The 21,489-nt window shown below is 55.7% G+C and overlaps 2 protein-coding genes across 3 annotated transcripts in view; both read right to left on the bottom strand.

The window, feature by feature from the left end:
• Positions 1-300: 300 nt before the first annotated feature.
• Positions 301-14,881, bottom strand: SRF (serum response factor). 2 transcript variants are annotated; one of them, XM_034060917.1, is made up of 8 exons: positions 14,447-14,881; positions 12,937-13,203; positions 7,091-7,352; positions 6,578-6,757; positions 4,838-4,957; positions 3,978-4,169; positions 3,394-3,470; positions 301-3,174 (listed from the first exon to the last, which is right to left on the bottom strand). In XM_034060917.1, exons 1-8 carry the CDS (start codon positions 14,879-14,881, stop codon positions 3,079-3,081), a joined length of 1,629 nt encoding a protein of 542 aa, XP_033916808.1. In that variant the 3' UTR covers positions 301-3,078. The 2 variants fall into 2 exon arrangements, with proteins under 2 accessions (XP_033916808.1, XP_033916809.1); XM_034060918.1 differs by lacking the exon at positions 6,578-6,757.
• A 5,656-nt stretch (positions 14,882-20,537) lies between these two features.
• Positions 20,538-21,489, bottom strand: part of PTK7 (protein tyrosine kinase 7 (inactive)) — a 35,026-nt gene continuing 34,074 nt past the window's right edge. The window contains exon 20 of the mRNA XM_034060590.1: positions 20,538-21,388. Within this exon, the coding sequence (XP_033916481.1) occupies positions 21,228-21,388 (161 nt within the window). The 3' untranslated portion in view covers positions 20,538-21,227. The remainder of the gene's footprint in view (positions 21,389-21,489) is intronic.

The raw sequence follows: 21,489 nt of genomic DNA, 5'->3' as shown, positions 1-21,489 counted from the left end.
CACCATGCCCTGCTTACCAGCACTGCTCCTGAGCTTTTGGAAAGGACAGCACTCACAGCCCTGCTGCCCACCACTGGCTCTGGGACTCCCAGATTTGATGTTCAACTGGTCAGGTCTCACCTGTGCAGGAGGTACTGGGGATAGAGACTATTGCAAAGAACCCCTCTTTATCACACCATGCCCAGAAAGCCTCCCACCCTCCACAGTCCACAAGCAGGTGCAGGAATCTGCCTCTGATTCCCATTCACTGGCCCTTAGGTGTGTGTTGTCCTCCCTCAAAAGCACGGCCAAGATCCCAAATCTGTGCACAAAATGATAACATTTATTGAAAGAGTATTTTTTTGTTTTTAATACAAAAGAAAGCTCTGTACATAGTACTGTGATTACTTCCACATCCTTCCAGAAACACAACCCTGGAAACTGGAGGGGAAAAAAAAATCCCACACACACTTATGCGTACACACGCGCACACACACACACGCACACACACACAACCCTCAAACCAGTAAAATGAACTAAAATGTCACCACACAATAAATGCCGTTTCATCCCTGATACACAAGTGTTCTTACAAGTCGGTACTTAAATAAAATACACCATTAGCGTTTAACCAGCAGTTGCCTTTGGGGAACCAGGGAGGGGATGCAGCCAAACACCCTGGAGCAGCAGGGGCACTCCTGCCATCCCAGCCCAACCGCTCTGCTCTGCAGCACTAGCACAAGCAAAGCGGAGTGAAGCCAGGCCACAGCAATGTGCTGGGGCAAAGGGTAATGTGAACCCCAACCCCATCCTCCTCCCTGGTTGCTACCTAGCTACCCAGCCTTGTTTTGGAAGCATCAATGAGCAGCTTTCATAGACCTAGCAATGGGGTATGGCACAGCATTCCCACATGCTCCAAGCTGCAGGGTATACATCACTCTTAGAGCAAGGATACAGGGGGAGGCAGCACAAAATGTAACTCTCACTAGAGGGGCCACTCCACTCCCCACAAGCCCTTTCCAGGCTGCATAACAGACCAAGGGCTCTTTGCAGAGAGCGCTTAGGTGGGACCTGTCTACATCTGTGCACTAAGGAACAGATATATAGGAGGAACTGCAGCCCAGATCGTCAGCTAGGAGTTTCTACCTGCATAGTGAGCAGGGCGAGCAGTGATCAGCCACTGCTGGCCACTCACCTCCTAGGGAGGAGGGGGGATGCCCACATCCCTTAGGCAGTCACAGGAAGCACTGCTCCACACTAAGAGCAGTGTCAGAGCAGCTGCAGGTCCCAGGACTAGAGGTGAACAGGACAGTCATAAGAAAACCCAGCCCATCTCCAGCTGTTGGGCACACTGCAAGCCCCTTGCTCCCAAGGGATGGGTTTCCCACTTGGAGGCTAGCCACTTCAACTTGCCTTCTGCCCGTTCAGCCCAAAATGATGGGTATGGAGTCCTCAGTACAGCTAAAGTGGGAAACAAGCATCCCACTGGGTGAAGCTTGATCCCTGGCACATGCTGGTGGGTGAAGAGCGCAGCTTAAACGCTAATGCTGAGGGAACATGTCCAAGGTTACAATACAAACTCAAAAGCAAGGCCCCTTTCCTGCCTCCATGCCCCCCACCCCTCTCCCATCCCCCTGGTACAAACCCCATGAAAACTGTACAGGAGCCAAACTTTTATTCCTCAAAGAATTACATAAATACTGAGTTTAACACTTAGAAAAATAAAGTAATTTTCTTTTTTTTTTTCTTTTTTTTTTTCTCCAAGGCTTCTTTTGTCTTTAACTTAAAAAAAAACAAAAAAAAAGTTACAGTAGCTGCTTCTTCCCTTAAGGGTTCAGCAGCTTCTCTCACTTGCTCACTTCCCTCCAGGGACAGGGCTAGGTAGCAGAGCCATTCACAGCAACTCCCATGCAGGACCATGCATGCTCCAGCCCTTCTCCCCCAGCCTTGCTGAGCCCACACAGCCATGGCAGCTGCCCCTTCGCAGCGCAGAATGGCCTGCAGGCCACCCTGGTGTTGAGAGGAAGAGCCTGCCACGTGCCCAGCAGCTCAGTGCCCCATGGGCTCTTCCCTTTGACACTTGAGTTGTTTCTCCACCTTGCATCAGATGAGTTTAGAAAGCGCTGGCTGGAGCTCCAGGAGGATGTGGGAAGGACCTGACCACATTTCCCTGGGTGTACGGAGTCCGCAAGCAGTGTGAGGGCTGAGAGGAGAGTGTGGGACTGGGCTGGCCGCAGAGCCCCCCAGGAGCTCTCTCGGGCATCACGGTGCCCCTGGGTGTCCACTGACCACCTCAGCTGTGCAAGGGCAGCCACCAGGCAGAGCCAGTCAGGCTGCAAGTCTGCCAGGCAGCCCAGCAAGGAGGCACTGAGGGCAGAGGGCTCACCGTAGTGCATACGAGGAGGATGGGGCCATGTGCTGCAGGCCCAACCAGAGATGCACATGCAAGCTGGCCACTCTCCCTTATCATAGAATCATAGAACAGTTAGGGTTGGAAAGGACCTTAAGATCATCTAGTTCCAATCCCCCTGCCATAGGCCAGAGCCCAGGGCAAGCTGCTGCAGCCAGGACCCATCACCCCCACAAAGGCACATTGCTGAGGCCAGCAGCACAGCCTTGGCCCACTCTGCTCCAAACTACACCTGCAGGACAGCTCTGGGTTTGATCTGAGCCCCATGCAGAGCAAATGCTCACGGGCAAGGTGTCTTAGGAATGCCCAGAAGGAGCCAAAGCCTCCAGCTGGGAATGCCCCGCAGTATTTATTTGCAGCACAGAGCAATCCTCCCCTCAAGAGACAAGTTTCTTTGGCTGGCGTGAGACAAGCACAGCTATTGCAGCATCCTAATGCCCCCAAGCCCTGCATGGCCCCAGCATAGCTCCACCCCAGGTGGGTCCTGCAGCCCCACGCGCGTGCCCTATGTGTGTGTGTGTGGGTGCATGTGTGTGTGTTTGTGTGTGTGTGCACGTGTGGATGAAGGAAACGTGAAAAGGCAACAATAAATAACTGGTGCAGTCTGTACGAGAAGGAATTGCCACCAGCCCCAGCACTGGCATCACAAGCCAGGGGACAGCACAAGGCCGGCAGCAGAGGCCTCTCAGTCACTCACTCTTGGCGCCATGTGAGGTGTCCAAGTTTACTACCTGCAGCTCCGTCAGGCTGCTGCCACTGCTGCTCTGCTGCCCAATGACCGCCATCTGGAGAGAAAAGGGAGGAGGAAGCACTGGGGGACAGCTTGCCCTGAGACCGCGTGTGCCAGCAGCCAGGGGGGCACTGTCCTTTTTGGGCTCCTGGCCAAGGAGAGAAAGACTTCCTCACCCACAGGTAGGTGGCACTGACAGACCCACAAAGGACGTGCAGGCAGGGACAGAGCAAGGATATCCCCTTAACACCTGTGAGTACCACTCTGCTCCTACCTGGTGAAGCTGGACAGCTGAGACTGGGATCTGAACGGTGCCTGATGGGGCTGTCAGGAACACTTGGGGGACGCCACCTGCCACAGAGAGAGCACAAATGACACCATCCCTTAAACACTGCTCCCCCATGGGTCCTTCCTCTGAGCTCCATGAAGCTTCACAGGGATGAAGGAGCCTGTCTGCATGCATGGCAGCATCTCATAAAAGAGCCACATGTGCTAGTTTTCAAAATGGTGGGAGAAGCAGAAATTACCCCTCAATCCAGGTCTTGCCTGCATGGTTTTCCATGCTGCTTTTCCCCCTCATGCAACTACACATTGCCGCCAGTCTCTCCTAACACCTCCATTGGCCTGCCCCATATGCCACCCATCCAAGCAACCCTCACCCTTTTTCCCCCGCAATCTTTTGCACAGGAGAACAGAAGGATCTAAAAACACACATGAAGCATCACCCCTGCCAGGCCTTTCTACAGCCACTAGGGCTGCTCAGAAGCAGCTTTTTTTAACATCAATATACACCATAATGAGAGAAAACCAAGGGTGTTAGAGCACTTAGGGGAACACTGACCCAGAGAGCTGCCTTACCCTGATCCTGGACCTGGCCATGGGACACCTGCATCGCTGAGGGTGCCTGTGAGAACGCGTTGAGGACTGCAAGCCCGCCGTCCGCAAGGCCAGATGTGGGCGCGTACATCACCGCGTGTGGGCTGGGGTACATCATGTGGCCACCCACTGTGGTTGGCACAGACGACGTCATGATGGTTGCTGGGAGGGTCACTGGTACCAGGACAGATGACAGGGAGTCACACAAAGGAGTCTGCTGCACTCACACACCTGCCCAGCATCCCTCCCTCCACCACATGCCCTTGGCATGCTGAGCAGCAGAGACATGGAGATGCCCATCCTGTTATCCCAAGTTACTCTTTCATAAGGATGAGGGGGCACAAAGGCACGGTAGCCAAATATCCAAGGATGAAATTCAACTTGAGTTACAAGCTTTAATAAGTGTTTAACTGGATTCAGCCTTCATCCAGGCACCCAAATTAAGATTTTGCAACAAGAGAGGTGTCCTCTGCACATGCTGTAAAAATCTCAAGTGAGCCAGTGCTTTGTGCTAAGGGCAAGCTGGCTCACTGAGAAACCATGTGAGAACTGGGCAACCTGTTCCTAGCTCCATGCTGCAAGTTAAGAGCAGATGATGTGGCTGGAAAGGCTCTGAAATCCATTGTAAGGTGCCCTATGCACAGCAACATCTACCTAGATATAGCATAACACAGGGGCTGCCAACAAGACAAAATACACTTGGGAAACTGTCAGAAAGGCTGTGGTAGAGCTGGTCTGAAGAAGGCTCCTGGGCAGGGAGCAGGCATGAGGCCTGCTGGTGTGGGTTGTTAGCAGCAGTGATTAGGAAGACAGAACATGGTTTACCATCATGTCCCAATTACCTGTTCCGCTGGAAGAGGTCTGGGTAAGGTCAGTGCTGCTGTCACTAGAGGGAGACGTTTGCTGCGGTGCCTGGTGCACCTGGATCGCCTGGACTGGGACCTGCTGAGCCATGGTACCACCTTGGGAGAGAGAGGAGCCCGTGAGCCCATGCTCAGCAGCGATAAAGGCACTCTGGACCACGTGAAAAAGCCCCCTCAGTCTTTCTTTAGCCGCAGACTGCTCCGCAGCATGGCTCTGCACTGTGCTGTGCAAGGCTGGCCAAAAGCAGCACGTGGCACAAACCAGGCCCTGCCCCAAACAGCAGGCCAAAAGCTGCTCTTTCCTAACACACAGGGGCCAAGAAGGGTTAGCTGAGCTTCTAGGCTCTAGAGAGAAAAGGCTACAGAAGCTTATGTCCAGCTCCTAAACATGGTTCAGGTGTGTCTGGGGTCCCCTTCGCTATCCCTGGCTCCACCAAGAAGACACAGCACAGAAGGTGCTGGGAGGAAAGGGCCCAGCACATGCCCCCAGCACTGCACATGCAAGGATCACCTCACTGCACCAAATAGAACTGCTAGAGCCCAAATGCCCAGGCCAGCTGGAGCTCACTGCCTTCACACTCTGGAGCTCAGATCCATCCTCCACAGGGCACTCCAGAAACAGCTATCTCACCCATCTGGTGATCCTAAAGATATCATAGTGCCCTACACCGGGATTAGAGACCACTGGCCCACAAGGCGTACATCATAGATGTACATTTTGTACATGGGGCATGGCCACACAGCCTCTAGTCCAGCCCACAGAGACAGAGCTTGGCACAGAAAGCTCCTTTCACGCTCAGGTCCTGTCACCAGAGGGAAGACCAAGGGATGCCAGAGAGCAGGAGTCACCAGTCACCTCACTCAGATGGTGAATTTCACCATGCACCACACCACAGAGATGCATATCCATTATTCTCCTAACTCCTGTAGATCACAAGGGAAATCCAGTCCCTTTGCATAGGATCATGCTGTCTGCCAGGGCTCACAGGAGCCATAAGGCTCCAAGAAAGCATGCAAGCTGTAAGACTCATTGACTTGGGCACAAACAGGCAGCACCCAAGAAACATGGTCTCAGTACCAGTCCTCAGATGATGGCTGTTTCCACAAAGGGGAGCTTAGCCCGGCTCTGAACCTCCAGCCTAAGCACATGCAGCTCCAATGCAACACCTGGGAGCCTTGACTCGGCACTATAAATTCCTACCAAGGACAACGCACACAAGGCAGCACCAGCACTGCTCCCTCCTCTGCTCCAGGTCTCTCAGAATCTGTCCTCTGCACTTTGGCTCAGTGACTGACTACTGATCCAAATACAAAAGCAGCTGCTCAGAGCCAAATGCCAGCACTCAAAAAACATCCATGGGGCATCTAAGACCCTGCAAGCTCCTTCCATCAGTCCTCCTAGCAGTACAGTTGAGCCTCAGCACATCTGTACCAGGGACCTCTCCTCTGCATTTACTAGTCCGAATGCAAACCCTCAGGCAGGGGACTGACAACCCACTGCTCCCCTGGGTCTGTATCCCCCCAGATGCTGCTCCTGCCTATGCCAAGCACTCTCTACCCTGCCTTCCCATCTCTCCCTGCAGCTACAGCCAGGGTGCCCTGTGCTCTGCCTCCTGTTCTCCCACCTCAGTTGGGGGTCAGTTCTCTGGCCAGAACCAGGACCCCACAGATGCCTCCATCCCCCCAAGTCAAGCAAGCGGAGGAGAAGCGAGTGCTGACCTGTCAGCGACACGATCTGCCCTCCAGCTCTGGCAGGGAAGCGGAAGACTGTCTGTTGTGCCTGCTGCAGCGGTCCAGCCGTACCCGTGACCACCTGGCCCTGCTGGCTGGAAAGAGCCAGGGAGTGCGGCTGTAACTGAGTGAGAGGAATGGTAGGGGTCCCCGGAGAAAGGGAAGCACCTGCCAAAAGGAGGGATAAAGAAAGGCTTTGTCACCACCAGCTCTTTTCACTCCCTCCAGGCTTCTTGGTGCTGCCCTGGGGTCCCAGCTCAGCTCCCTGCCACCGTGCCCTTCCCAGCAGCAGGGCCAGCTAGCAGCTCTCTAAGGAAACAGCCACTACATGACACTTCTCCAGCCACTGGCCTGGCTGGGATCAAGCAAGATATCTCAGCCAAGTCCACCCTACAGCAGCAACCACTCTGCTTCCTCCTGCCACTAGTCTTCCCTCCTCTGGAGAGGGCAGCAATGCACTTCTGTTGAATGTTGCAGTCCTTAGTCCCTAAAAGCACTGACCTGACATGAGGGTGAAGCTGGCGGGTATCGGCATGAGGCCCCCAGATGTCACTGCACTGGCTCCAGTAGTCTTCAGCACTGTCCCGTTGGCACTGGTGACTGCATTGGGGCTGATGCTGGCAGACACTGGCGCCAGGTAATTAGTGATGGGGAATGATGGGCCACTGCTGACCTGCATAGAGGTTGAGGTGGTGGGGGCTGTCTGGATGGTGGACGTTGTCCCCGGCAGGTTGGTGACAGTGAACGCTGGTTTCAGTGCGTCCTGGGGAAGGAGAGATTGTGACAACTCAGACCAGCCCTTGGATCTGATCAACCCTTATCTGCCCATCAGATCAAACCAGGCTCCATTGGTTGCATGCTGGTGCTAAACCATATCCCCGTAGCTTGCTGCCAGCACATGAGCACAGACAGTGAAGCAGAGAGAAGTTGCTTGTACAAACATGAGAAGACTGTGCCCACTAACACAGCATGAGAAAAGCTGGAGAAAGCTCAGCATATACCTTGGATATAAGCCCAGGGCCACACAGGTCCTCTGGGAGATTTGTCTGTGAGACAAAAGGGGACAAAGCAACCCTTCCCCTCCCCAGGACTCCCCAAAGCCTCTAAGAGGAGAAAACCTCTTTCTGCCACACAAGAGGCAAAAGCAGTGCTTGCAGGGACAGACATAAAGGCAAACACACAGTCTCCTGTCAGGAACACACACCACTTCCCTTATGGCAGGAAACACATGGCCAAAGACAAGCTGAGAACTGGCTCTTAAAGTAGCTGTACACCAAAAACATCAAGCGAGAGGTAAGCCAAACCCTGGACACCAGGGATGCCCAAACCCAGTCCTGACAGCTGCTTTGGCAGGCCCTGGGGAATGCCTCTACAAATCTCCTGGAGCAAAGGGAAGAACCTGGCCAAGGGAAGCACCCATTTGCCATCCCACTAGCAGGAGACAGGCAGAAGGCAAATGCTTCCAAGCGACTCAGCATGTTAGCTACTGCCAGCACACGCCATGGTCCTGCAAGGAGCAGAGCTCTATGCCTGAGGACATCAGTGGCAGGGAAGCTGAGCAGCAGGATGGAAAAGGCCCTGCCCCAGGCCAACACTAGCCTGAGGCCAGCCTCCTGGGTCTGAGAACTCAGGAGGAAAGTGTATGCCAGGCTGCAGGGCATGGAACACCTCAGCTCCCGCAGCTACAAAGCAAGTGGCTTGGGTCTGCAGGAACCAAGCCCAGCATGATCCCTGCTGCCCTGGCAGTCACACTTCACCTAACACACCTCCCAAATCCCCTTTTAGATGCCTACTGTCTCCATAGCTCCTCTCCTGTTCACCTGGCCAAGAGCAGACTGTACATACACCGCTCTGCAGGAGACCACAGCACAGGCCAAAGGGACCTGCAGTCCCCATGCCCTGGCACACCCGGGAAGAGTTAAGGCTGCCCCACTCCCATCCCTCCCGCTCCAGGCTGGTGGGCCCAGCTCTCCCACGTGCTAAGCCTTGGTCCCAGCTTGTCAAGCTGCCAGGAACGAGGAATTCACAGCTCAACCAACAGCTAAAAAAGGGAAGGCAGCCCATTTTGGACAGGAGGAGCCAATCCCAGGCACTCAGCCGTGCCCCAGGGCCCGGAGGGAGGAGAGTAACACCCCTCAGTCTTGGCACCACAGTCCCTGAAGTCCAAATTAGAAGAGGCACATGATAACAGAGTAGAGCCTAGCACGGGCACTTTCCATTAGCTCAACCACAAACTCCTGCCATCCCACATGGGACATGGAGGCTATGGGTGCTCTCCCCACGTGGGTGACAGGGCAGAGTTCCCCCCAGCCCACTAAGCCATGGAAGCCATAGCAGAGCAGGGTGGGTCTTGTTCCCAGCTGGAAAAGCCAGGCTCTCTTATCCCAAAGACATAGCCCTGAAGCTGTACACCCGAGATACAGCCACCAGGCAGCCAGAGCTCTCAACATCCCCCAGCACTCCACACTCTCAGGGCTGGAGGAGGCATCCCAAAAGATTCACAGCACCTTACTCGGGGGGATTCCCAGGACTCCCTAAAAGTACAAGGGCAAACCTCAGCATGATCAGAGCAGCAAAGATGCTTGGGAGGGATGCTGTGCCAGCAGGCTTGAACCATGCACACCCCATCTCTGCCACAGGCGAGATTCAGATTCCTCCCATCTTTGTTGTGCTTCTCTTAGGCTGCAGCAATAGCTCCTAGTACAGAAAGAGAGTTGAGAGAGACCTTGGGATTGGACATCTGCTGCCTTATCCCCATGGCTGTCAGTGATGCCTCAAAGGCCCTGGGTACCTTGGCTCCCCCCAGCACCTGTAAAACCTAGAATACATGCACAAGGCCAACCTTCAATAGGAGCCAAGTCATGGGTCACCTTCAGCAGAGATTAACCAAAGGCCCATGGACAAACCCTGCTGCACCACAGTAGCCCTGAAGGCCTTTTCCTTCCCAATCCAGCTGCACATCCAATCCCCACCACAGCTCACTCAAACCTTCAGTTTGCAGAGTAGGACGTGGGGAAATCAACGTGCAGCAAAGGTGATACATCAGGAGATGCCTGCACAGACCCACACCACTGTGAATGCTTGATAAATGCTATACAGCACAACTGGACCACAGGACATGCCCCAGGCCAACTGATGCCCACCTGGACCTTAGAAAGATCCTGAGGACAGAGACAATCCCTCTCCACAGCTTCCGGGGACTGCCTGAGACACTGCTGTTCAGCATGGCCCAGACCCTGAAGCCAGTATTATTGTGCAGATGTTGGAAGGCAACTGGCCTGGGAAGTACATGGGAAGCCCCAATCTGGTCTCCAACACCCGATCTACATTCCAGATGGGGCAGAAAAACCTTTCCTAAACCCACCTCAAAGAGAGATGACCGTATCAGGGCTACTCACATCCTCCTACCCCGATTTAGAGCCTTTGAGCTCCCTCCAGAATCCCCTCTCCCACATAACTATACTCAAGAGATTACATGAGGGCCTTTTGGGAAGCACAAGAGATCAGGCAGATCAATGCACAACAGCATCGTTGTGAAGATACAGACACTGTTTTAGAAGTACAGCACACCCCACTCCCAGAAGCAGTCCAAGCTCAGCTCCATGGCAGGGAGTTTGGATTTGGCATAGCAGGGGGATCTCATAGCTGCTGCTGGTTGTAGCTCTAATGACGAGCAGTGGGCTGCTGACTGCAAGTAACAGCCTGGCTGCATTGCTCCCAGCCTCTGCTGCAGCAGCTGAACACAAGCAGGTTTTGTCCCTACAGAGGTCCAGAAGTTCACAGGAAGGCCAGGGAGCAACTGCCCAGTCCTCTCGGAGCATCCTATGTGGCTGGACCTCACAGTCCAGGCACTTGATCTCCTGCCACCTCCTCCACTGACATACCTGTAACCCAGCCTTGTGTACCCCTCACCCATCCCTCAGCAAGGACGCCAGCCACCTAGCACGGCCCACCCACAGGCTCTCTTCATCCTCAGGGAGCTTCTCCATCTATCTGAATTGGGCTGATCTCCATCACAGCACAAACCCAGGCTTCCAGCTGTGCATGAGGCACAGCAGGACTGGGGGAGGTAAAGATGGGACTGTCCCAGCCTCAGGGTTTGCTATGACAAGAACCCTCAGCAGGCCAGAGATAGATTTAGCCAGAATGTCAAGCAGGAGACAGGGCCACAGGGCTCCTCCAGCCCCTCACTAAAGGCTGGCCATGGCCAGAAGGCACCCCACTCTAAGCATTACCACTCTTGAATACTGAGATGGAGCTTGCAGAGTTGCATCAGAAAGTGGGCAGAGAAGTTGCGTCAAGATGTCTTCTGCAGAGTAACTGCACCCCAAGATCACACTTCTTTGAGGGCCACCTAGCAGTATGTTCAGGGACAATCTTAAAGGACACAATGCAGACAAGCCCCATGCCAGGAACAGGTCACCTGCCATGCACGGCACTTCCTGCACCTCCAGTTACTCCAGGCATAGACAATTTGCCTCATTACAAAATGCCCAGAGGATGTGCTTTCCATTCAGAAGCACAAGAGACAAGTCCTTACAAACATCATCTGCAGAAGGTAGAAACTGCTGGTGACAATGGACTCCTCTGCCTACTGGAAAGGGCTGGCACAACTCATACTAGGAATCAGAGTACCCAGGAAAGTCATGCCAGACTGGGACAGCCAGAACTGTTGCTGGGCTCCCATGAATGGGAAGCCTTCCCAGGGACTCTCTTGGGCTCCAGCGCAGAGCTCTCCAGCCAGTAACACCTTGGCCCATTGCAGCTGCTCTGCCTGCAGGGATCTCTGGGACTGGTGGTATTTCTCAGGGCTCAGCAGTGATTAAGTTTTTGCTTGATGCAGAACTACACACACATGAGGCATGGAGGAACTGTGGCTGCCAAGTACCTGGCAGCACTATAACCAGAGCTGGTTGCACTGCCACAGGATGCAAACACACAGCTGAACACCCCTGCAGCCTCAAACAACACACCAGGCACGTTGCTACACTTGCTACCTTTGGGATTACAGCACACAGACTTCAAACACCATTCTCCAGGTTCTGTCTGCTTAATGCTTAGTGGCTACTGTGGTTTGTGTACAGTAGCTAGATTAGGATGCTGCTGTAGTTTGTGTACAGTTGGCCAGAGGTCTCCTAGAGCAAGGTCATGGATCACCTGGAAGGATGCTTTTGCAGCAAACTCGGGTCCCACACCACAGACACAGCTACAGCAGAGCTGCAGCAACTCACAGTGCCCAGTGGAACCCCTCACAGGCACAGGAAGCTGCGACACAACCCCCAGTTCAGCATGTCATCCCAGCCTTGTTCCACAAACTCCCCTGCCTCCCCATCTCCATGCTCCTGTAGATCCCAGCACCAGCCTGCAAAGCAGCAGCAGGGATGTGGAAAAATGTCATTTTATAAGTGATGTAAACTGAAGTTACTGAACAGATGAGACATCAGGAATAAATTCTTTACTATGAGAGCGATGAGGCACTGGCACTGGTTGTCCAGAGAAGCTGTGGCTGCCCCATCCTTGGCAGTGTTCAAGGCCAGGTTGGACGGAGCTTGGAGCAACCTGGTCCAGTGGGAGGTGTCCCTTCCTGTGGCAAGGGGTTAGAACTGGATGAGCTTTATGGTCCCTTCCAACCCAAACCAGTCTGGGATTCTATAAGGGAGCCAGTTCCTCTGCAACAACCCTTAGGACCAGCACCAGGGATGCAGTGACCAGACAGTCCTCCCAGCAGGAAAGGTTCATTGCCCAACTGTGCACCTATAAGCAGTCAGTCCTCCACAGCACCCTCAATGAGAGGCCACAGGCAAGACAGGCCAGGGCTAGTGCCTGCAGGGACACGAGGCAGGGAGCAGAAACAACCCATCCAGCCAAATGTTTCCATTCCCCATGTCCTCCCTGCCCCCTTCCAAAACAGCACCAAAGCAAGAGACAGCTGCAGCTTATAAGGAATGTGAGGGGCCCTGCCAGGGACTCTGGCGAGGGAAACCAGGCCTTATAAGGCCATGGAGGCAGAATCAAATTTTTATCAATGAGTGCAAGAGCATGGAGACGCCCGGGGAGAGATAACGGTGCTAAGAGCTGGCCGGGGGGTGGGCTGGGCCAGTGGGGAGCCCCACTGCAGAGACAGGGGCCAGGACACCTGCCACTCACATCCCTCCCTCTGCAAATCACCACTATCACCAGCCAAGAGGAGTCAGCCCACAGAGGTCTCTCAGTGGGCATGAACCCACTGGAACCGCAGCAGAGTGGGACCCATCCTCAGCTTCCCAAGCTGCTATTCAAGGAGACTGGCAGTGCTCCTGGCCCAGCCCATGCCTCCCAGGGTACCCAGGCATGTGGCTGAGCATTACCTTGGTCTCCCCACTGCTGTCCGACTCGGACACCTGGTAGGTGAGGTCCGTCTCCTCGAAGCCCGTGGCACTCATGCGCTGGTCAGTGGTTGGGTCCGAGCGCGGGGGTGAGTCTGGGGAGTTGAGGCACGTTTGGATCAATGCCTTCCCCGTCTCACTGGTGATCATAGGCTGCAGCTTCCGCGTGGCAAATGTGTACACATGGCCCGTCTCGCTGGCCACCAGCAGCAGGACTTGGGTGCCAGTCAGCGTGGAGAGCTCATAGGCCTGCCAGCAGCACAAGGGAAGAACACAGAGTCACGGACACATACAGCAGAGGACAAGAGTCCCTGGCACATCCCTGTGCTCCCAGCATGACCCTCCTTCCACCCATTTCAGCTCCAGCTCCCTGTCACTCCAGAGGGGCTGTGGCCTCTAAAACCAACTCAGGTTGGTTCCCTGCAGGTTCAAGTGCCCCATACTGTGTTCCCATCTCCTTCAGCATGCTCTTAGGTGATGTGAATGCCAAAAGCCCGTGGGAAAAGTGGTCCCTTCAAGAAGCAGCTTGAGGTCATGGGCACACTAGGCTGTTTCCAGGCTGGAAATCCCACCAACTTCTCCATACATGTCTGGATACCCTCCTGCTGAACCGTGTGAGAGGATGCTGCTCAACCCATGTGTCTCTGCTACCTCTTTTCATCACCAACACCCCACTCAGGCCAGGATCCCGAGTCCCCTCTTCATCTTCACAGTCATAAGCACAACTGCAGCCAAACACCCTGGCACTGACTGGTAGGCTTGCAAGAACACTCGGCATATGCTATCATGGCACACTCCATGGTCTCTCAACAAGCTACCATAGCCAGGATGGCCTTGTTCTGGATGCTATGCTACCAGGATGCACTCAGTGGTACCCTGTAACCATTCCCACCTTCCCAGGGCACATCAAGCCCAGCTCAGCTGGGATGCAGCACTGCTCAGTCATTCAGAACATGCAGTGAGCACCAAGGGGACCCAGCAGCACCAACTGCAAACAAAATCCCTCAAGTTTCTAATGCCTTCGCACAACAGCTCCAGCCACCAGGAGCCACGGAGCGCGCTCCGGACCAATGGACACACGGCTCTGGCCCCGTGCACAGCCGAAGGGGCCACAGGACCGGTGCAGCACCCAGCTACGGTTCACAGAGCGGGGATCCGACGGCCGGAGGCTGCACCAACCCGGGCAATCCCCAGGCACCCCTCCCGCTGCCGGCTGCCCGGCTCCGTGTCCGGACCCCGCGGGAGCCAGGACCCGGCTCCGCCGCGGGCTCCCGCGATGCCCCCCGGAAGGAGCCCGGTCCGGGCCGCCCCCCCTCCGCGGGGCCGGGAAGCCGCCGCTGTTTCCGGGCACGGCCCCGCCGGCCGGCTCCCCGCTCGACCCGGGCGCGCACCGCCCACAGGGCCAGCGCTTCCGCCGGGGCGCCGGCAACCGACAGGTGGGTGCCGGCCGCCCCCCGCCCGTCCCGCACCGGCCGGAGCCCCGGGGCCGCACCTTCTTCATGATGCCGGTCTTCCTCTTGCTGAAGGTGGTGTAGCGCCGCAGCTTGTTGTCGATGAACTCCATCTTGATCTTCACCCGGCCCCGCGTCTTCTTCCCCGGCTTGGCTCCGCTCACGGCCCCGCCGCCCCCGCCGCCGCCGCTGTAGGCGGCCGCCGCCGCTCCCGCCGCGGGCCCCGCAGCCGCCGCCGCCTCGGCCAGGCCCCGCTTCACGCCGCGCCGCTCGCCGCCCAGCTCCTCCTCCTCGGCCGACTCCGAGTCGCCCTCGCTGCCGCTGTACAGCGCCTCCCGCTCCAGGCGGCCCCCGGGCGGCCCCGCCGCCGCCCCGCCGCCGTTCGCCCCACGCGGCACCGGCGCCCGGCCCAGTCCCGAGCCGCGGGCCAGCGCGGCGGCGGCGCCGTTCCCGGCTCCGGCCTGGCTCGGCAACATCGCGGCGGCGAGCGCGGGTCGGGTCGGGCCGGGTCAGGCCGGCCCCGCCATGGCCCCGCCGCCCGCTCCGCGCTCACGGCCCCGCTCCGCCGCCGCCCCCGCCGCGCCGCGCCGCCCCCATATAAAGCGATACAATATTGCCTTTTTTGGCAAAGGCGCTCCTTATATGGGGCGAGCCGTCGCCCCGCCGGGAGGCACCACGCTATTGGCTGGCGACCGCCGAGCGCCGGCGCCCATTGGCCGGCGGCTGGCGTTTGATTTGCATACGTTCCGACTGCGCTCGCGTCACCCCCAGATTGAAACACGCAAGAAGGGTCTTAAAGGGACAGCGCCGGCATGGACGGGGCGGCCGGCAGCGAGCGGACCGGGCTGAGGCACTTCCAGACCGAGCTTCCCCATTCCCACTGCCGGTTCTAGGCAGCCCTGGCCTCACAGGGAACACACCACGTGGCTGAGGCTCCCTGCCTTGCTCCTCTCCACATGCGATCGAGCAGTACCCCACACCTCAGCACCCTGCCTGGCTCTTGGCGATGCCACCAGGCGCTGTTTTAAGGAAGCTTCACGGTTCCCGTAGCCTGCAGGGGACAACTGAGCTGCTCGCTCTTGGTGTGTGACAGCAGGGTCTGTCTAGGGTCTGAACCAGCTGCACTGAACCAGCCTGGGGCACACGGTACAGGACTGGGCAGATAGAATCAAAATACACATTGCCTAAGCACACGTTGAGCACTGCTCAGAAGGGAAAGGGTCTCTGTGACAGGGAGAGTCACAGCTAGGAAGAGAGAGTTGAGACCTGTGGGTATGACAGGCTGCCTGTACACTGGACTCTGGGGAGATGGCTGGGCTGAAGCCAGCATGCAGACAGGGGCCCATGTCCACCACACTCTACAGCTAAAAGGGTTCCTGACAGGCAGCACAGACCATGTCCTCTGCTCAGGTGTGAGCCAGGACCTCCCCAGGAGGCAGAAAACCCGGGAGCAAGGCAGGGAGAATGGGTCATGAGGAACCACAGAGCTCGAAGCTGTAAGCACAGACAGACACATCCTTAGCTAAGAAAAGGGCTCTCCTACACCCCATCCTACAAACAAGAACTACAACCCTGGGTAAGCCCTCACCTTTGCCAGCACCAGCCCTGCCACAGACCCATTTTACATCCCTATGGAGGGTTCTGCAGCTTGCACAAGCCCTGTCCGTATCCGCCTCACCACTCAGGGGACACGCACGTTTGCCACCAGCCTTCACAGCTGTCTCCCACTCTCTAGGGCCAATCTCCTACAGACCAAAGGAGTGACTGCAAAACGCAACACCCCCTTTGCCGCCACCTCCCCGTCCCCCCCGCCAGCCATGCTCCTCCAGTGAGCACACATGCCATTTATAGCTCCCAGCAGGGCTGCTGGGACGCACGTGCCTCCCATCACATGCCTGCCACCCTCCCTTCGTGCTGAGCACAAACTACACCTGGCACAGGTAAGACAGAGGTCTGGCCGTGCTGTGCCAGGCTGAGGAAGGGGCAGCAAGACCCTCTGCGTGACCGATGGCACCAGCTAGGCTGAGAACAACTGGCACGTAGATCCGACAGCCAGAGCCAGACCAGTCTGCCTGCTCAGCGTGAGTGTGCAACCACTGCAGGTATCAGGATCATGGGGCTTTTTGCTCATGGGGCTACTACGTGGTCCCTCCTTCCCCTTCCATGGGCCTTTGGACTGCAGGGCTACACGGAGGCCTTTTGCTCTCCAGACTCCAGGAGAGGCAAGAGGTGAGAGCTGGCTCATTTTGAGCTGGCTCATCCTTTCTGTTGCCATCCTCTCCCTCCCTAGTGCCATCCTGAGGATGCTTTCCAAGGCACTTTTCCCACTTGTGCTCTAATTGGCACCAGAAATATCTGAGCTTCCTGGGATGCTAGTCTCTCACCAAAGCAGTCGGATGCATGCTATAGAGCCAAGCCCTGTCCTCAGGCCACCATCACCCCCAGGACAAGTTACCAGCAATACTAGACCTCCCTAACTAAGACAGCACCCAGTGGCAGTTGAAAGCAGCTTAAAACAGGTTTTGGGCCACTTGAACCTCCCACTTCATCTTCAGGGCAGTTCTCCTTTACACCCCCACCAGTCATAAAATTCACATTTATAACCCTCTTCTCACACAGCTGTGGGTACAGCACTCAGCACTGTGCCATAAAAGCCTCTTACCCAGTTAACCCTATATATCTCCCCAGACAAGCTGCTGCCTGTGCCAGCTGCACTGTTACATGGGCTCCACTGCCCCCAGCATCAGAGACAACCCTCCATATCTCATTTGCAATCCTCCTCCAGGCCCTTTCTTATCCTTTTCCATCTCTTTATCCATATTTTAAGTGGGGAACTATTAAACACACCCTGCACTCAGCTCTGGGGTTGTGGTGGTTTCCATCCCATTACTGATCTTCTTACCATTGATACTTTAGCTGCTTTTTGACTGCTGCTGAGTACAGGTAGATGCTCTTAACAGCCAGATCTCATCTATAAGCAGTAACAACTAGACTGGAAGTACTACACATGTCTTTCTTAGGGCCTTTCTTAACATGCCCTTTTTTTAAGTCAGCAGAGGGGTGTTTCTGCCCTACATACATGAGATCAGGAGTGGGGCTGGTCCATGAGAGGTCACCCTTATGCTCTCACTAACAGAAAGTTCCACAGTAACAACTATAGTTCCACAGTACCTGAGCAGAGCAGAGACAGGTCTTGGTAACAGGGTCCATCCACAGAGCAGGCAATGAACCAGGATCCACCTGGTCAGGACACAGAGCCAAACAGCAGGACTGGAGAACAAGACAGCAATACATACACCTAGGAGGTAGGGCTAAAGACAAAGCCAAAACAGAAACACCCACACAACTGCTCGAAACCAAACTGAAAGCCCCTGCTTGACCCTAAATACAGCTGGGGGGGGGGGGGGGGGGGGGGCAAATGAGGCTGTTTAGGACAATGAAGGCCCCTTGGCATCCTCACAGTGCCTAACACAGCTGTGTAAGAGCCTAGGGGCAGTAGGTGAAAGCAGAGCAAATCAAGAACTGCTTCTTCAAGCTGCACAGTGGCTCTGTGCACTCACTGCTGGGGTGCTCAGAGGGTGCACACGTGTCAGAGGTACTTGGCTAACTTTCTGGCAAGGAAAAACATCAGGGACTGCTGGAAACACCTGGTGTGGAGCTCCCTGTGCTTTAGGAATGTGTTAGCTGGGACAAGTGCGTATCTGCTTGCTGCCCTCTTACACTGCTCTGTGAATGTTCAATTTCGGCCAAAGCTGGGTGCACCACTGCTCTTATGGAGCCGTGCTGCTCCTGGATACCACAGGTTGTCTTCCATGCCCAAGGCTGGTTGGTCGGTTGGTTGTTTTTTTCAGCTGTTCCTTCAAATTGGGCTGAGGCAATTGGATCCCACCTCTGTCAGCTGCTCAAGTCATCTTATTTTCCTGCAGGGCTCTGATTTCCTGCTGTCCTCCACCACAGTTAGCCATGGCTGTATTTGCTCAGCTTGCTGTTCTCAGTTGGTCTGGCCAACATCTGTCCCATCCCCAAGGATACAGAACTTCATGACATCACTCCCAAAAATACACAATCCCAGCCCCTGTTGTTCTGCACCCTTTGGGTCTGGATGTGTCCTAGCTTTGGTGCCTTTGCATTCGGATGCTTCCCTGCCGCCACCAAGTCTTGATTGCATGGTAAAAAGGCACTTGAGTCCCAGGATGTGTTGGGATAAAGTGGAGCAGCCCATCCCGACACTGCTCACAGAACCAGCCTACTGCAACCATGCCATTCCCTTCCAGTACCCAGAGGTATCTGCATGTATGAGGGTGGTAGAGCAAGGATGTTACTCCAGAAGTCCTTGGCATCTCTATTCTCTACCTGGGGCAGCCCTGAGGTGCTGCTTGGCTAGGCCACCACAAGTGATGGTGCCTGGCTGCACCTCCAGCTCACCAGGAGCATTGAGTGAGCACAGCAATAGTCCTGCTGCTCTGCCTGTCATGTCCAATGTGGGGCAAGAGGTGGGAGGACAAGGGACCTTTCATGGTGTCCAACATGCAGGTGGCCTTCACCTGGAGCAGACTCAGGGTCACTCACTGGCCTGTTTGTCAGCTGATGCTGTACAATGCCCTGAACGGTCCCTCACCTCCCACAGTCTCTGGGGAAAAGCACCCGTGTCCATGATGGATGGAATAGGTGACCCCTGCTGAGGGATGAGATGGTCGAAATGGCAATGTTAGTTCACCTACAAGGATCAACTGGCTCTTATCAAAAGGCTCTGATAGGATCTATCCACAGAACTGCCCAAGGAAACAGCTGCAGAACCACCTGGGAGTATTTCTGGGGCACAATATGCTATAGAGGTGAAAGGACACACAGGTAAGACAGATCCATTCCTGACTTAGCTGCAGGAATCAGCCCACAGCGTGCAGCCATTCTGGCTGAGACGTAGGGCACCAGGCAGGGAAGTCCATGGCAATGGGATGAATGGGAGAGACTGAACAAAAGGACATCAAACAACAGCAAAAGAGAGGTCGCTTGCAAGTTGGAAAGCATGCATGCAGCAGTGCCACAGCACTTCACACACCTCAAAAGCAGTGTGCACACTGGGAAGGACTGGGGAGAGCAACAAGAGGGACATGGAGCTGCAAGGGCTCCAAGAAGGCACATCACAAGACCTCTGCCTGTAACAGGGTGCACAATGCCACCAGCTCTGGGCTGTCTGGAGAAGGGTCATGGAGGCAGCAAGGGTTCAGGGTGCTGATAACCTGCTGCCAAGCACCGTAGGAGGGCCAGGTCTAGGGAAGAGAGGGGCCCAACAGTCAGCCACAGCCACACCTTAGTTCATAAGAGGCCTTGGCTTAGGGAGACTCCAAAGCTCCCAAGTCCCATCACAAGTGTCATGAAAGGGACAAACACTTGATAGCTCTGCTCTATAGGCAGCAAACCTGGTTACACCAGAGAGGCCCAGGCATTTCCAAGCCCTGGACCAAATCTGAGCTCAAAGCCAGACAGCACACTGCAAGAAATGAGCCCACTTTATGCTCCAGCATCTCCATAGCTTCTCTGAGTAGCAGAGGCAGGAAGGGAATCCTGGATATTTCTGATCCATTCCTGCTTAAAGCAGAGCCAACCAGACTGGGTTGTTCAGGGCTTACCTGGTGTAGGGATATCTCTGATGATGGAGAGCCCACAGCTTCTCTTGGGGTGGGACCTGTTAGCTCCTCAGTCCTCTAAGAGCAGCAGAAGCTCTCCTGTGTGAAAACAGAACCCAGTGCAGGCTGCAGAGCTGTCCACAGGGCAGAGGAAAGTCGCTATGGAAGCCTCGCTACCTGAACTGACGGGAGCCTCACCGCCTGTCCATAAGCAGTTGCTTTCAGGGGATCTGAGGGGGATATTTGCTCTTGAGACACAAGTCCCTCTTGGAAAGCAACTCATGACTACCCCGAGAGACAGAAAGTACTCAGGCAAAGTGCTCCTTCCGGCCACAGCAGGCTAGGAAAGGCATCTCAGATCCAGCTGGGAAGGGGGCAAAAAGGGTTAAACACAGGAGACACATGCCTTAGGAATGGCTCCCAGCCCTTCCCAGGAACCACATGGAGAAAACCAGTCCAACAGCCATCTGACAGCAGCATCTTACAAAGACCAAAGAAACACAACAAAACAAAAAAAAGCCTTCTTTATTGAGAGCAGCACATAAAAACCCAACAAAACCCAACCCTTCGTGTCTGTGGTACCCTCCGCTCAAGCAAACAAACTAACCCACTCTAGGCTGCATTCCAGTAACAGAAATACTATGGAAGGGAGGAGTCGGTGCTCTGGAAGAGGGAGAAAAGGGACACTGCCCAGAGTCTTTGTACAAAAAAAGGCACAGGGTAGTTGGGGAAGGTAGTGAGCTCCTTCATATGCCAGGCACTTCGTGTTCCTGCTGGCTGGCCTGTACCCATGGAGCGCAGGGGAGGCAGGGATGCCTGGATGGAGACATGGAGGGGCCAGGCCAGCAGGTATGCAGGTGGTGAGCAGGGACGCAGAGCCTGGTGCTGGAGCCCAGCTCTCACCAGGTGAGGAGGAGCCGTGCCCCATCCACGCCAGCAGCCCAAGGGCGCTGGGCTGGGACGGCGGAGAGCAAGAGGCAGCAAGGGCTGTCTTTTGGGACCAGTGGAGGAGAGGGGTGGCGGGACGGGGGTACACTGGCTTGTGCTTTGAGTCCAGCAGCTGCTGGTGCCGAGCTGTTCACTGGCGCATAGGGGTCAGGCTCAGCGAGGGGCCGCAGGGGTGCAAGGGGCTCCCCAGGCACCTACAGACACCCGTCCACCCCACCGCATCCTTCCCCAGCGAGGGCCGGGATGCTCAGGCTTTGCTGTCAGCTGGGCTGTCCCCCAGGGCAGTGGCAAGCTCGCTGAAGGAGGGTCGGTCCTTGGGGCTGGGGGCCCAGCAGCGCTGCATCAGCTTGGCGAGGCGAGAAGGGCAGCCCTCGGGGTGCAGGAGCTTCGTCTTTCCTGACTGCAGACCTGGCAAAGCAAAGTGGGAAGGGTGGTTGGGAAGAGGCAGGATTGTCTCCACCGCATGGAAGGAGGGCAGCATCTCTCTACAGGGGCTGGTACAGCTCCCC

Source organism: Melopsittacus undulatus, chromosome 3 (genome assembly GCF_012275295.1).
Source record: "Melopsittacus undulatus isolate bMelUnd1 chromosome 3, bMelUnd1.mat.Z, whole genome shotgun sequence".
Classification (NCBI taxonomy): domain Eukaryota; kingdom Metazoa; phylum Chordata; class Aves; order Psittaciformes; family Psittaculidae; genus Melopsittacus; species Melopsittacus undulatus.
The sequence above is the reverse complement of the archived record's forward strand: the minus strand, read 5'-3'. Positions and strand labels throughout refer to the sequence as shown.